We start from the raw sequence: 12,903 nt of genomic DNA, 5'->3' as shown, positions 1-12,903 counted from the left end.
AACTTATCATCAGCATGTTTCATCCCGAATTGAAATAAAATCAGTATTGCTCACAAATAGGATGCTTACGGTCGCATTTTCTTGAGTAATTCATAAGGTCGAGATTGTAGAATGTGGGAGCATGCTTCTATATTGTGTTATGATCATTATTGCGATGTATGACATTGTATTGATTTCTTCGGTGTATTTTTTTTCATTGCCGAAATCAAGAATCAACAATATAACAATGATACACGTAATAGTAATGATAATAAAAATAATAATGATAACACAATGATGATAATAATAGTAATAGTCGGGGCATGTTTTCGTGGTATGGGAGAGGGTCAAAATAGGTAATGTCTATGTCAATATAGGGGCAAATAGACAATATCATCGGGGCAGTATACTGTATTAGCGGTAGTCTAAATGCCCCTTTTGAGCAAATAATGTTGCCCTTCATTGAACAAAGTATACTCTTTACTCTACGACTTGGGTAAAAATACTTAGAATATAAACAATTATTTTTAAAAAAAGTCACCAACAATGATTAATCTGCCTAATCAACACAGGTTTCGATTCAATTATTTTGCGTCCTCACTAAGAAAAAAAATGTCATTATTGGTCTTAAAGGTAACGGGGCAAATTGTAGAAGGGTTTAATTTTGCTACCCCGTGAGGACACGATGACATGGCCTTTATGGGCATTAGTGTTTATTAAAAATGTGTAATAAGAAAATTAATTTCAGAAGGAAAGAAATTATTCATAAGATGAAATACATGTCAAAAAGAGCGAATCTACTTTTTGGACGTAAATGCGCAGATTAAAGAAAAAAGTTACTTTACAAAAGGACATTTTTAAGGGTATTTTTCCGATATTTTTTTTTTTTTGGGGGGGGGGCAAGTGCCTCCACTGGTTCTGCCGCCCTTGATGTACATGAACATTCAGGTAATGTAGGAAGTGCCTATTTACCTTCACCCAAGATATACACGAAAATTGTTGCCTCGTTCTCCGCTATATCATCATCCTGGTGAAGCCATGAAAAAAAACAACTATTAGTGCCGTTGAGGCATGCATGCTGGAAGGGGAAGCGAGTAGGGAGTAGGAGTAGGGTTATAGACCGTGTTCCTATTGTATAATTCAACCTTCCTGGATTAATTGCCCCGATCCTACACATTGAGTTGACCTCAATTTCAATAGTTACGGAGCTGAAGATTCTTATAGCATTGACTAAACCTGGCTTAATAACAAAATTCACACTTTAATGACATTCCAGCTATTTTGCAGATTATTTTACTTTCAAAATGCAGTCGCAAGGAAACGTGTGAAAAAATGCAACAGAATAAGGAATATATACGCAGGGGTAATATACCACGCAATATAGTTTTTATTTCATGAATATTGCATGATGAAGAGATATGATCATAATAATAGGCATTTATATAGCGCCATCTATCTAGAAATATTCTATTCTGAGGCGCACAAGAAAAGAAAGTTTGGATGAGTGTCAAAGTGCCAATCCAATAACTAATACTGAAAGATAAGACTTCAGTTTAGATTATTTTGAAGGTCTCCAGTGATGGTATCATTCATAAATATAACGGCAAATTATTCCAGAGAGAAGGTGCTGAGGCAGAGAAAGCTCGCGCACCATATCTTGGGAGTCTTAAGAAGTTGCTGGTGTGATGATCTTAGGCTACGAGCTGATGTATAAGGCATGAAAAGGCCTTGTAGATATGTTGGTGCCAAACCATTTAACACTTTCCAAGTGAGAATGAGTATTTTAAATTCTATACGCTTCCGGATTGGCACCAATGTAACTCTTGGAGAATTTGTGAAATGTGTTGATATTTTGATGTACCGGTTAAAACCCTGGCAGCTGTATTTTGAGTATACTGAAGTTTATTGACATTGCGTGAGGAGAGAGCATTTCCAGCATCTAATTGAGATAGTACAAATGGGTGTATAAGCATAGCAGCAGACTTATGGCCATGACTTTCCTAATGCTTTTAACATTATGAATATCATAGTATACTGATTGACTTATTTTCTTTACATCGGCATCCATGGACATATTTTCCTCAAATGCGACACCGAAATTTCGAAGTGATGACAAGGCTTTAATTAAGGAGTCCCCAACCTGTATAGTGCGGTCCTTAATCAAATGACTTTATGATTTAGAACTTATAATGAACAACTCTGTTTTACTTTCATTTAATTTCAACTTATTATTTAGCATCCATGACTGCATATCATCTATTCTATTTTGTAAACGAAGCCTGGCAGACAATTCACTAGCAGGGTCAATTGGATCAAACGAAACATACAACTGTGTATCATCCGCATACATATTGTTTATGTCATGTTTATGCACAATTTTGGCTAGAGGACTAGAATAGATGGCAAAAAACAACGGCCCGAGGACTGAACCTTGGGGCACGCCGAAAGGAAGTTTAACAGGAGATGACATATTTTCACCAATCATGACAACCTGTGATCTTTCATGAAGATAAGATGAAAACCAATCAAGTACGACTCCTCCTATGCCACAATATTTCAAACGATCTAATAGCAAGTCATGGTCAACAGTATCAAATGCTGACGAAAGCACTGGCGTAAATCCGTGTTGATGGGTGGGGGATGACTGAAATATTTTGGCATTTTTTTTGCAATCATGTTTTAGATATGCAAGGAAATGTCATTGATATGTCCACACTGGCGTTCCGTGGGTCGCGGCACTGGGGGCACCAGCAAATTTTTTTAATCACTGAGTGAGCGCGCGAAGCGCGAGTTGATTTTTTTTATATTCACACCTAAAAAGGGACATTATAATCAAATTTATGTAATCATGATAGATACCTGTCTTGCTAAACAATGCGAGCGCGAAGCGCGAGCTGAAATTTTCTTATATTTTGACCACAAACAGCGAGATTTTAAGGAATATATTTTAGGAATCCATTAAGAGTATGCATATCTCACCATAGTCATCTAATGCGAGTGCCAAGCGCTTACTGATTTTATTAGAATTTACATCTGAACACATGAAACACTCTTCGTAGTCATTGCAATCATGATTATAATACGCATTTCACCAATCAAATATTGCGAGCGCGAAGCGCGAGCTGAAAATTTAGATAATTCAGACCTGAAGTGGGGCATTCTAAGGTTTCTTTGTAGGAATTAACTAGGACCATATAGGTATTTCATTAACCAAATGATGCGAGCGCGAAGCGCGAGCTGAAAATTTTTTATATTCAGATCAGAAGAAGGGACATTTTAAGGACTGATTTTAGGAATTCACGAAGAGCAGACATATCTCACCAATCCACTAATGCGAACGTAATCACGGACAGGAAATGTTTATATACGGATACCTTAACATGGGGCAATCACTTTTTGAGTCATGTAAAAGAAGCATATGTCAATATATGATAACTCAAGTGCTAAGAAATATATTTGGTTTATATTGACTTGAAAACGTGATGTTTTAGTACAACAGGATTATATATCTTGTTAAACAGACAATGCGAGCACCAGGAACAATGAAGACGTAGGCCCTGGGCAAATTATGTTTCATAAAGTTATGATAAAATGTTTCTTATGTAATGTAACATAAATAATTATAATATAACATTATAATGAATTATATTTCTTCTTTCCCAATACGTTTCTCTTCCTTTCTCCCTCATTTCTCCTTTTCCCCGTTTTTTTTTCTGGGGGTGCATGTGCCCCCATGCCCCTGGTAGTTACGCCACTGTATGTCCATATGGCAAATACCCCTCCGATATTGTTATCTTTTTTACCCCATGATGGTTTAACGGTTTTATTAGAGATTACATTCAAAATGTTTTGACATTCCATCTTAATCCCTCCCCCAAAACCCCAACATTGATGAATTGGAAGAAACGGGGGGGGGGGGGTTCTCTTCAATGTTATAATAAGGACAAAAGTATTTCGTTTGCAAATGGTGAACTGGCTCTTTATTTGCATTTTATGATCCAATGATATTGTTTTATTTATTAAGCGGTATTTTAGGAAGAATTTTCACCAACAAAACAATTATCTCTTGTGATTTTTTTCATTTCTTCCGTAAAAAGTGGGGGGATGTTTGTACAGGCCATCCCCCCTCCTCGAAAAGTGGGGGGATATATCCCCCCATCCCCCCCCCCCCGGGCGCCAGTGGACGAAAGATCAAGCAGGAGGAAAACAGCCTTCTTTGTCATCAACAGCCGCCATTTGATACACGAACCAAAGCAGTTTCTATCCCATGACATTTCTTATATGCAGATTGAAAAGGTTCAAACAATAATATTCATTATCCAAAAAATGGTAAATGAGACGCAGAGCCACAACCTTTATGAAAATAATTATTGTTGTTTTAAGTGTTGGGCTACTGGCAGCGCTTGTGTATAATCCTGGATTGAAGGTAGCATCTAACAGATGTGTTCTGAGCACGCTGAAGCTTTACGTTGGCTGAAATTCAGGAGAGAGTTCGCAAAAACACGTTATTATCAGGTGATAAGCAGCACTTTCATTACAGTACTAGTATTACACCAGCTAAACTAGGCTACTAATTTCGAAGCCGACATACAGTACATGATCAGGTCCAGTGTTCGAATATCGGTCATCTTCACTTACCTGGGTGTAATGCCCGCATACTTTCCCCGGTGCACAGGTTCCTGTGTTGTAGTCATAATAGACGGTCTCGTTGTACCAATTGGTCGTGGCTCCGAGGCCGTTATCGAAGATTGTCCCCGCCCACAGGTTCTGGCCTACGTATTGGAAGTCCGTCATGATGTCAGGATTACCGTGCGCAAAAACACAACCATCCGACCAGATCTGAGCCATCATTGCCAGGTTATCGTCCCACCTCTGCATTATAGAAGATTATGAAGTTTAACGCTATGGTTGTAAAAAAAAGTTTACATTAATGATAAAGATAATGATAATAACAATAATGATAATGATAATTAATATCTCCGTCATCGTTATCATAATAATAATGGTGATGATAGTATGTAACATTTATACATTTATAGAACTATATTTAATGTTTCTAAGCTCTTCATACTATTATCCCGGCTTTAGTAATGTTTGAAAGCATTTGATATAAATAACGAAATTCCAACCTGTAAAAGAGATGAGAAAGTTGAGGAAGAAAGAGAAAAATGGAAGGATACACATGATACATGTATATTCAAGCCATATATAAAAAAATAAGAATTTGAACATAGTAGAAGGCAAGTGATGAACAAGAAAAGGCTTCAACATTCAGAAATTAATATTTAATCATTCTACAGGCGGGTGTTTTATAAAGCTGTTTGTAGGTTACGAACGAATGGCGATCCTTTCTTGTGATGAATATTACATACCAGATTTCCATTGGAGTAGATGGACTTCCTAAGAAAGGAACACAAGTTGTTCGTATGTCGCTCGTAACATCAAAACCAGGTGCCGATGAACGGTTTGATATGCATGATAGGGGGGCAGACCATGCAAGAAAAAATCAGATGGTAATTTTTCGTTTTTGTACATGTATTGGGGGGAATAGGGGGACTGAATCCCCCCCCCCCCCCCCCCCGGTTCCGTGGACCCTGCGAACAGCTTTATGAAATCTTCAATGATCATAGACAGTGCCTTAATTATGATTATGAATTAGTTATCCTGGTGATTCCCCCTCCAATTTACTTTCATTTCTATGAAATGACACCATCTATAAATCACTCAGAGTCTTTTCAATTCATATTTCTATCTTTTGTGATTGTGACGAGGGGTGTTCCTATCAATTTATACAATTCTTACAATTTTGCAGAGAAAACAGCAGCAGAACTGTCTGTATATTTATTGGAAAATACAAGATTCAAATATGAGCATATCGTTTATCGTATTAATAGAGCTTTAGTAAATTAAGAGGCTTTTATAGGAGGAGATTATAATTTGTTTAACAAATTTTCGGCATTAATCCTATTTGTTTAAGATCAGTATGCTCGATCTGTAATGAAAATCATAAGATCAGTATGCTCGATCTGTATGAAAATCATAAATTATAAGTCAGAAAAAATTGGAACCAGTGGGATTCGAACCTGCCATCTACTGCTTTCCGGGCAGCGACTCAACCACCAGGCTATTCTGGTTCACGGTTAAGCCACGATGAACTGGAATTCAAATACCCTCGATCCTCTTCTTTCTGACTCATTACTATTCAAATGCCGTCCGCCGTGGACAATATATAGTAAATTAAGAGGCTTTTATAGGAGGAGATTATAATTTGTTTAACAAATTTTCGGCATTACTCCTATTTGTTTAAGATCAGTATGCTCGATCTGTAATGAAAATCATAAGATCAGTATGCTCGATCTGTATGAAAATCATAAATTATAAGTCAGAAAAAATTGGAACCAGTGGGATTCGAACCTGCCATCTACTGCTTTCCGGGCAGCGACTCAACCACCAGGCTATTCTGGTTCACGGTTAAGCCACGATGAACTGGAATTCAAATACCCTCGATCCTCTTCTTTCTGACTCATTACTATTCAAATGCCGTCCGCCGTGGACAATATATAGTAAATTAAGAGGCTTTTATAGGAGGAGATTATAATTTGTTTAACAAATTTTCGGCATTACTCCTATTTGTTTAAGATCAGTATGCTCGATCTGTAATGAAAATCATAAGATCAGTATGCTCGATCTGTATGAAAATCATAAATCATAAGTCAGAAAAAATTGGAATTTATGATTTTCATACAGATCGAGCATACTGATCTTATGATTTTCATTACAGATCGAGCATACTGATCTTAAACAAATAGGAGTAATGCCGAAAATTTGTTAAACAAATTAATAGAGCTTTGTTTTGCGTAATATTCAGCATTTACCCTTTTTGGGGGTGTTCTATAGTGTTTTCTTTTTGTTGTTGTATTGCCGTTGTTGTTGTTGTTGTTGTTGTTTTTTTGCTTTTGCTTTGGTAGGATATGCTATGGTCAATTGAAAGTCCATGGTTTGATCCTAGGTCACGGCACTTGGGCATGTGAGCAAGGCATTAATTGGGAACCAACAGTGCTCTTTAATTCTACATTTTGTGTGCACTTGTTCAAAAAAAGTTTTGAACATGTCTTTTATTTCAATTTTTAAACATTATTTAGTTAAGATGACCTTAGCAAGCGCTTCAACTTGACCTGACGCCTCTTGTACTGTTTGGAGGGGGGTTGGTCAAGTGGAAGATGGGAACGAATATTTGCTTTTGTTTGGCGTCCATTTTGACAAAAGAATTTGCAAAGAGAACAAAGAGAACGACTGGCGCTCGAGTGGCCTTCCGTTCCTCGCTTCATTTATACATGTGATGCGATGTGCCTTCTTCCATGAAATGTTATCAGATGATACATATTCCAATGTAGATCACCCTGAGTTTGACAATTTTAATTTCCACTTTGTAAACATCAGACTACATCATACAAAATTTGCAATTGTTTTGTTCCTTAGATAGAAGGCACCAGAGTCCTGTTTCTTTAAGCTTGTTATCAACGGCAAACTTATTTGCTACTGAAACCCTGGGGAAAGTTTCATCAGCATTTTCGTCCAAGTTGTCAGATCTGACATCTTTCCCTCATTTTGATTGGCTGAGTAGCCAATTTAATTCAATTCTTTATTTCATTTCCATTCAAAACATAATACAAAGTAATATAAAGTAATACAAATCAAATACAATTTTACTGAATGACATTCTTACTTCGTAAAACAGTATAATATAGAGCATAAATGGAAATGAGGGGGATCCACTAAAAATCAAAGCTTGTAAAAGCTTGTACAAGCTTATTCTAGAAAGTTCACGATTACAACAAACTGGAGCCGACACCATCTTTGATTTCAAATGGCATCAGATAACAGATTTGTTTTGCACGGTATAAAAATTATTTTAAACGCAAACTCTAATGAACGTAAATTTGAACTTTTTGTATTACAGCTTATTTCTTAAAGATACATCTAGACCCCAAACACACACACGCACGCTCCCACCCCCCCCCACACACACACACACATTGTGGCTTCCTCATATTGCTGTACATCACGCGCGTCAAGGGTTGAGGTTAGTGTATTCAAATTTCCTGCATGAAGACAATGATGGCGAAAAGAAAAATACGAAAACTGAAAAATAAAGATTGACCAAGACAGAAACTGAATCACGGAGACTGATCTAATAGAGATTATTGAAAGTAGCGATGAAAACAATCAATAATGATTATCAAAAATCGATATATATGAGTCACTTAAGATAAAGACTGTGCACTAGAGTTTGATCGATGAATTGAAGAAAAATATCGATATTTTGATCGTCCACTTACTTGCATATAGCCGTAGGGTGCCTTTTTTTCAAATACTCTGCGAAATTAGGATTTTTTTTTACTTCTGTCATGTACTTCTCGAGTTACCCTATTTGCATTTGATAATTATTTGTGTTCATTATTAAAATTTGAGGAATCCACACTTTACAAATGGGTAGAACTTTAATTCTCAACCAAGGACGAATCAAGGATTACTGAATTTTGAGGCACATCATTTTTTTTTGCATGCAAACAACCCCCAATTAGATAGAAATCATTATAGAAGTCATTAATACTAACCCCTCAGTCAATCTGAGCCTGTTATCCTGCATAAAGATATTTTAATTAATAGATAAATAATAAGGATCTAACGTTTTACTAACAATGCATTTTTGTCCTCACTTCTTAAATGCAAAACAACATACCACATGGCATTTTTTATTTGCATATGGGACAAGGGGTTATTTTTGTTATTTTGATATTTAGCAGTACTTTTAAAAATAACTTTTTTATTAGTGTGTCTCCAAAAAATGCATTTTTAATTGAATTTACTTGACCGTAAATGCCTGCATTCAATAATTAGTTTTCCCAGTGAATGGGTTTGTGTGTTTCGGTAATGTGAACCTGAATGGTAACCCCAAAAAATAATAAAAATAAGCTTCATATTTTCCGGATTAGGGTAAGAGAGCCGAATGAAGTCTTTTGTATTTTTATTCGCATGCAGAGATATACGAAAACATCTAAAACTGGCATTAGGAAACAAATCTGCGTGAACCGGATGATTTCATGAGGAATTTTCCAACTTTTAGACAATCCTAGCGAAGTATAAAACAAAATTAATGGCCTAATTGCCTCTTCACTGTTTCGTACTGCTGTAGACCATATAGGCAAAGTATGCTATACCAATCATACTACTTGTTTCACTCTCGGTTTTGGTTACTTTTGTTTTTGTTGGGTTTTTTTTGGGGGCGGGGATTGTCTGGAAAATCGAAGTCTGTTTGGCTTAAGAATATGATGTAAAATTTGTTATTCTAAATTTATTTGTGTTTATGTGACGTTTACAAGTTTTGTAACAGGTATAAAACCTACAAACATGTGTTTATTTCTTGGTTGGTTCGTTGGCAGTGGGGTTGGCTTATTACCTGAGAAGTGAAAATATGTAGGGGAAGGCGGGGTAAGTTGTGACACTTTTTGCATGTTAGAATTGATATGACTAATAATATTATAGAAATACATGTAAGTACCTTGCCTTTATATTTGATTCTTGGGAAAATAGTTTTCACCAATATATAACTTTCTACCCCCACACTGAAAATCGTTGTGACCTTTGAAAAAAACATGTCAAATGGCTCAACTTGCCTCATCTGTGGGGCAATGGCGGCGGAAGCCAATAAATTTAGGGGGTGTCCACCTGAAATTTTGGAATGGACACATGTAAAAAATAGGACAAGCGCCCCAAAAATTTTTAACAAGCAAAAAAAAAAAAAAAAAAAAAAAGGTCATCAACCTAAATTTAGAATTTTAAAATAGGGGGGACAACACACGTTTCAGGGGGGGCCACGTGAATTTAGGGGGGGACGCAGGAAAAAAAATTGACAAGCAAAAAAAAAAAAAAAAAAAAAGGTTATCAAAATTTTTTTTAGGGGGGGACCGTCCCCCCCATCTAAAATTTAGGGGGGGACACGTCCCCCCGTCCCCCCCGCTTCCGCCCCCTATGCTGTGGGGTAAGTTGTGCCACCTTCTCGGGTAAGTTGAGCCACAAAAACTATATACAGAATGTATGAGGGAAGAACCAGCATGTCAAAAGTTTTATTTAAAGTCTTTTCACTTGCTAATTCTCTGTAAATACTAGCATCCTCTAAAAGTAAAAGAACTGTTTCACCTTTCTGCCTGCATATCAATGGCTTTTAAGGTTTGTTTGTTATTTTATTGTACATTACAATAAGAATTACCATGGCTCAATTTGCCCCATGTTGGCTGGCTTATACTACCCCAGTCCGAACTTAATGCGATATCTTCACATCCACACATTTCTTTTGATCCATCATATAAAAAGACTATGACAAGAATGAGAATCCATACCTGGAGTAACAATATTGTTCTTATTATTTATTACATTTAAAGTAAAAAGCACTGATCTATTTCAGACCATTTTTTACTTTTTTGGATGAAATTTGTATTTTTCCCTCTAAAAGGTGCTTTTTTTAAATCAAAGTTGAAAACAATGTGATGGGGCTAAGGGTTATGCAATGGGTCATCAATACATGACACCACCACAATGTCTGACTCATTCATTATATTTGCCCGGGGGTGCTGGCTGAACTTGCCCCTATGCTCAACTTACCCCGCCTTCCCCTAAGCGAAAGGTAAGATTATTGAGACGCACTTTCTAAAACTGTCAAAATAACAGCTTCATTATCGTTGATCTGTTGATTGTATCGATTGTACGAAATTTTGCAATGATAGGGCCTATTTGAGATTACTTTATAAGAAAAAGATGATGATGATGATGATGATAACGAAAATAGAAATATTAATGAAAGTGAGAGTAAATTGATAATAAAAAAATAATGTTAGCAATGATAATAATGCTGCAAAGCTATGATCCTGATATGAGTGAAGAGGAGTTTTCCAGGTCCATTCCCAAATTGTTGTTCCTCCCATTAACCGGAACCGAAGTGGTTTAAGTTTAGTAATGTGCAACAAAATACTTTTTCCACCGTATTGAGTCCATTGGGCCTATAATCAGGTTTGTTGATTTGTCATTCATTGATTAAAGTCATACGTCTTTCTTTTGGAAGATTCCATACGTGTCGTAAGAGACATTTTGTTAACAATTTCTAGTCTCTTAGCTGATTGCTTGAGCAACGAGAAATTATTTTTGGTCAATAATAACTGATTACCAACAAAAAATATTTGATATAGCTGAATTAAGGGCGAAATATTGTGTGTCGTACGGGACTCAGAAATGTCCCGTACGACACGCAACATTTTCACCTCTAATTCACCCATGGACAGCATATTTTTGTTGGTTGTAAACTTTTTATATAGTGTCTACCCAGTAGTACTCAATTATTACCACAAAACAAGTCCTTTGTTTGTTTGGACAATAGGTTGAAAAATGTTGCGAAAATAGCTGATTTTTCTAGCATGGAATCGCCCTTTTATCATGTTTATAATATTTTGAATTTGGTCTTATTCAACCCTGCATTGAAAAGTGTTCTTACATATATATATATATATATATATATATATATATATATATATATATATATATATATATATATATATGTATGTATTTTGTGTGTTTGTGTGTGTATGTGTGTGAGGGTGTGTGTGATTGTGTAAGGGAGGTGTGTGTGTGTGTGTACGAAAAAAAAGTGTGTGGAGAGAAAAAAGAGAGTCCGGAGTTCGATCCCCGGCCGCGGCACATGCCCGTGAGCAAGGCGTTTAATCTTCAATGCTCTTTTATCCTGCTTTCAAATAAATGGAAATGCTATATGCATTATTGGTAACTAGGTGTGCACTTGTTTAAAAAAAAAAAAAATGTGTGTGGATTAGTGATTGAACCAATTAACTCACCATATGCTTCATGTTAGACGCCTCGGGTATCACCATACCCCTATACTCGTTATGCAGATTAACGATTCCCTCAATCTCCTCTTGGGAGAAGGCCGTCTCTGTCCTCTTCGCTCGATGCCGATGAACACCTGCCCCGACATCGATGTCCCCTTGAACAAGGGCCATGATAAAAGTAAGATAAATCAAAATTAACTTCATGTTGGAACGAAGAGGAGCCTTCTGCCCGCCCGATACTTATTACCGAGCTATAGGAAAAGCAACAGTCAAAATAATGAAGTCGGCTAAATAAAAGAACTTTGGCGCACCCCAATCTTCAACTCTTAAATGACGAACTTCATCGGAGGTGAATCGCGATTTAATCAGAAACTAAGCAATACTTTTGATGCCGATTTGCTGTTTTCATTGATATCAATTTATGGCTGGACTCGCTTTGTGTATATGACTTATCTGCTTATGGAGACAAAATCATTTACCGTGAATTATTGAATAAGCAGGATAATACACATTCACGAAGGAGGCAACCCTATTAGGGCGATTCCGGGAGTCAAACACAAAAACTCGTCGAACCGCTATACGGTTGATTCAACTTCACTGGCATTCCATCTATTATTCATATTCATATCGCAAGTTATTTAATATTGTAAGTAAACAATTCTTGGCTGAATGTACATGACTGTGAAATCAGAAGAAAAAAAACAGTGTGCCACTTTTGATAATTGAATATTCAGTGTTGTGCATCTTGGAAGGTCAAGAAATTCATAACATAGGAAGACGAAATTATTCTCTAAGGGAAATTACCGTTTTTTAAGGAGGGAAGAAATACCAACTGCAATAAAAGATGAAATCGTTTTTATCAAAATCAACTTTTTGTTAGGGTTGAATTGTCCTTTTATAGAGATCTGCTCGTCAGGGACGCAAACACACTCTCTCTCTGCCTCGCATCTCGGTCTCGTAGGTCGCGGGCTCTAACCGGGACATTCCGGAGTTTTTGCTTTATCATACACGTCAGAATTAAGAACACAGA

At 36.5% G+C, this 12,903-nt stretch overlaps 1 protein-coding gene across 1 annotated transcript in view; it reads right to left on the bottom strand.

The window, feature by feature from the left end:
• LOC121407965 overlaps window positions 1-12,339 on the bottom strand; it is a 44,649-nt gene extending 32,310 nt beyond the window's left edge. Inside the window, exons 1-2 of the mRNA XM_041599243.1 lie at window positions 11,880-12,339; window positions 4,618-4,851 (exon numbers count right to left, since the gene is read on the bottom strand). Coding sequence (XP_041455177.1) covers window positions 4,618-4,851; window positions 11,880-12,077 — 432 coding nt within the window. The 5' untranslated portion in view covers window positions 12,078-12,339. The remainder of the gene's footprint in view (window positions 1-4,617; window positions 4,852-11,879) is intronic.
• Window positions 12,340-12,903: the final 564 nt, after the last annotated feature.

Source organism: Lytechinus variegatus, chromosome 2 (genome assembly GCF_018143015.1).
Source record: "Lytechinus variegatus isolate NC3 chromosome 2, Lvar_3.0, whole genome shotgun sequence".
NCBI classification, from domain to species: domain Eukaryota; kingdom Metazoa; phylum Echinodermata; class Echinoidea; order Temnopleuroida; family Toxopneustidae; genus Lytechinus; species Lytechinus variegatus.
The sequence above is the reverse complement of the archived record's forward strand: the minus strand, read 5'-3'. Positions and strand labels throughout refer to the sequence as shown.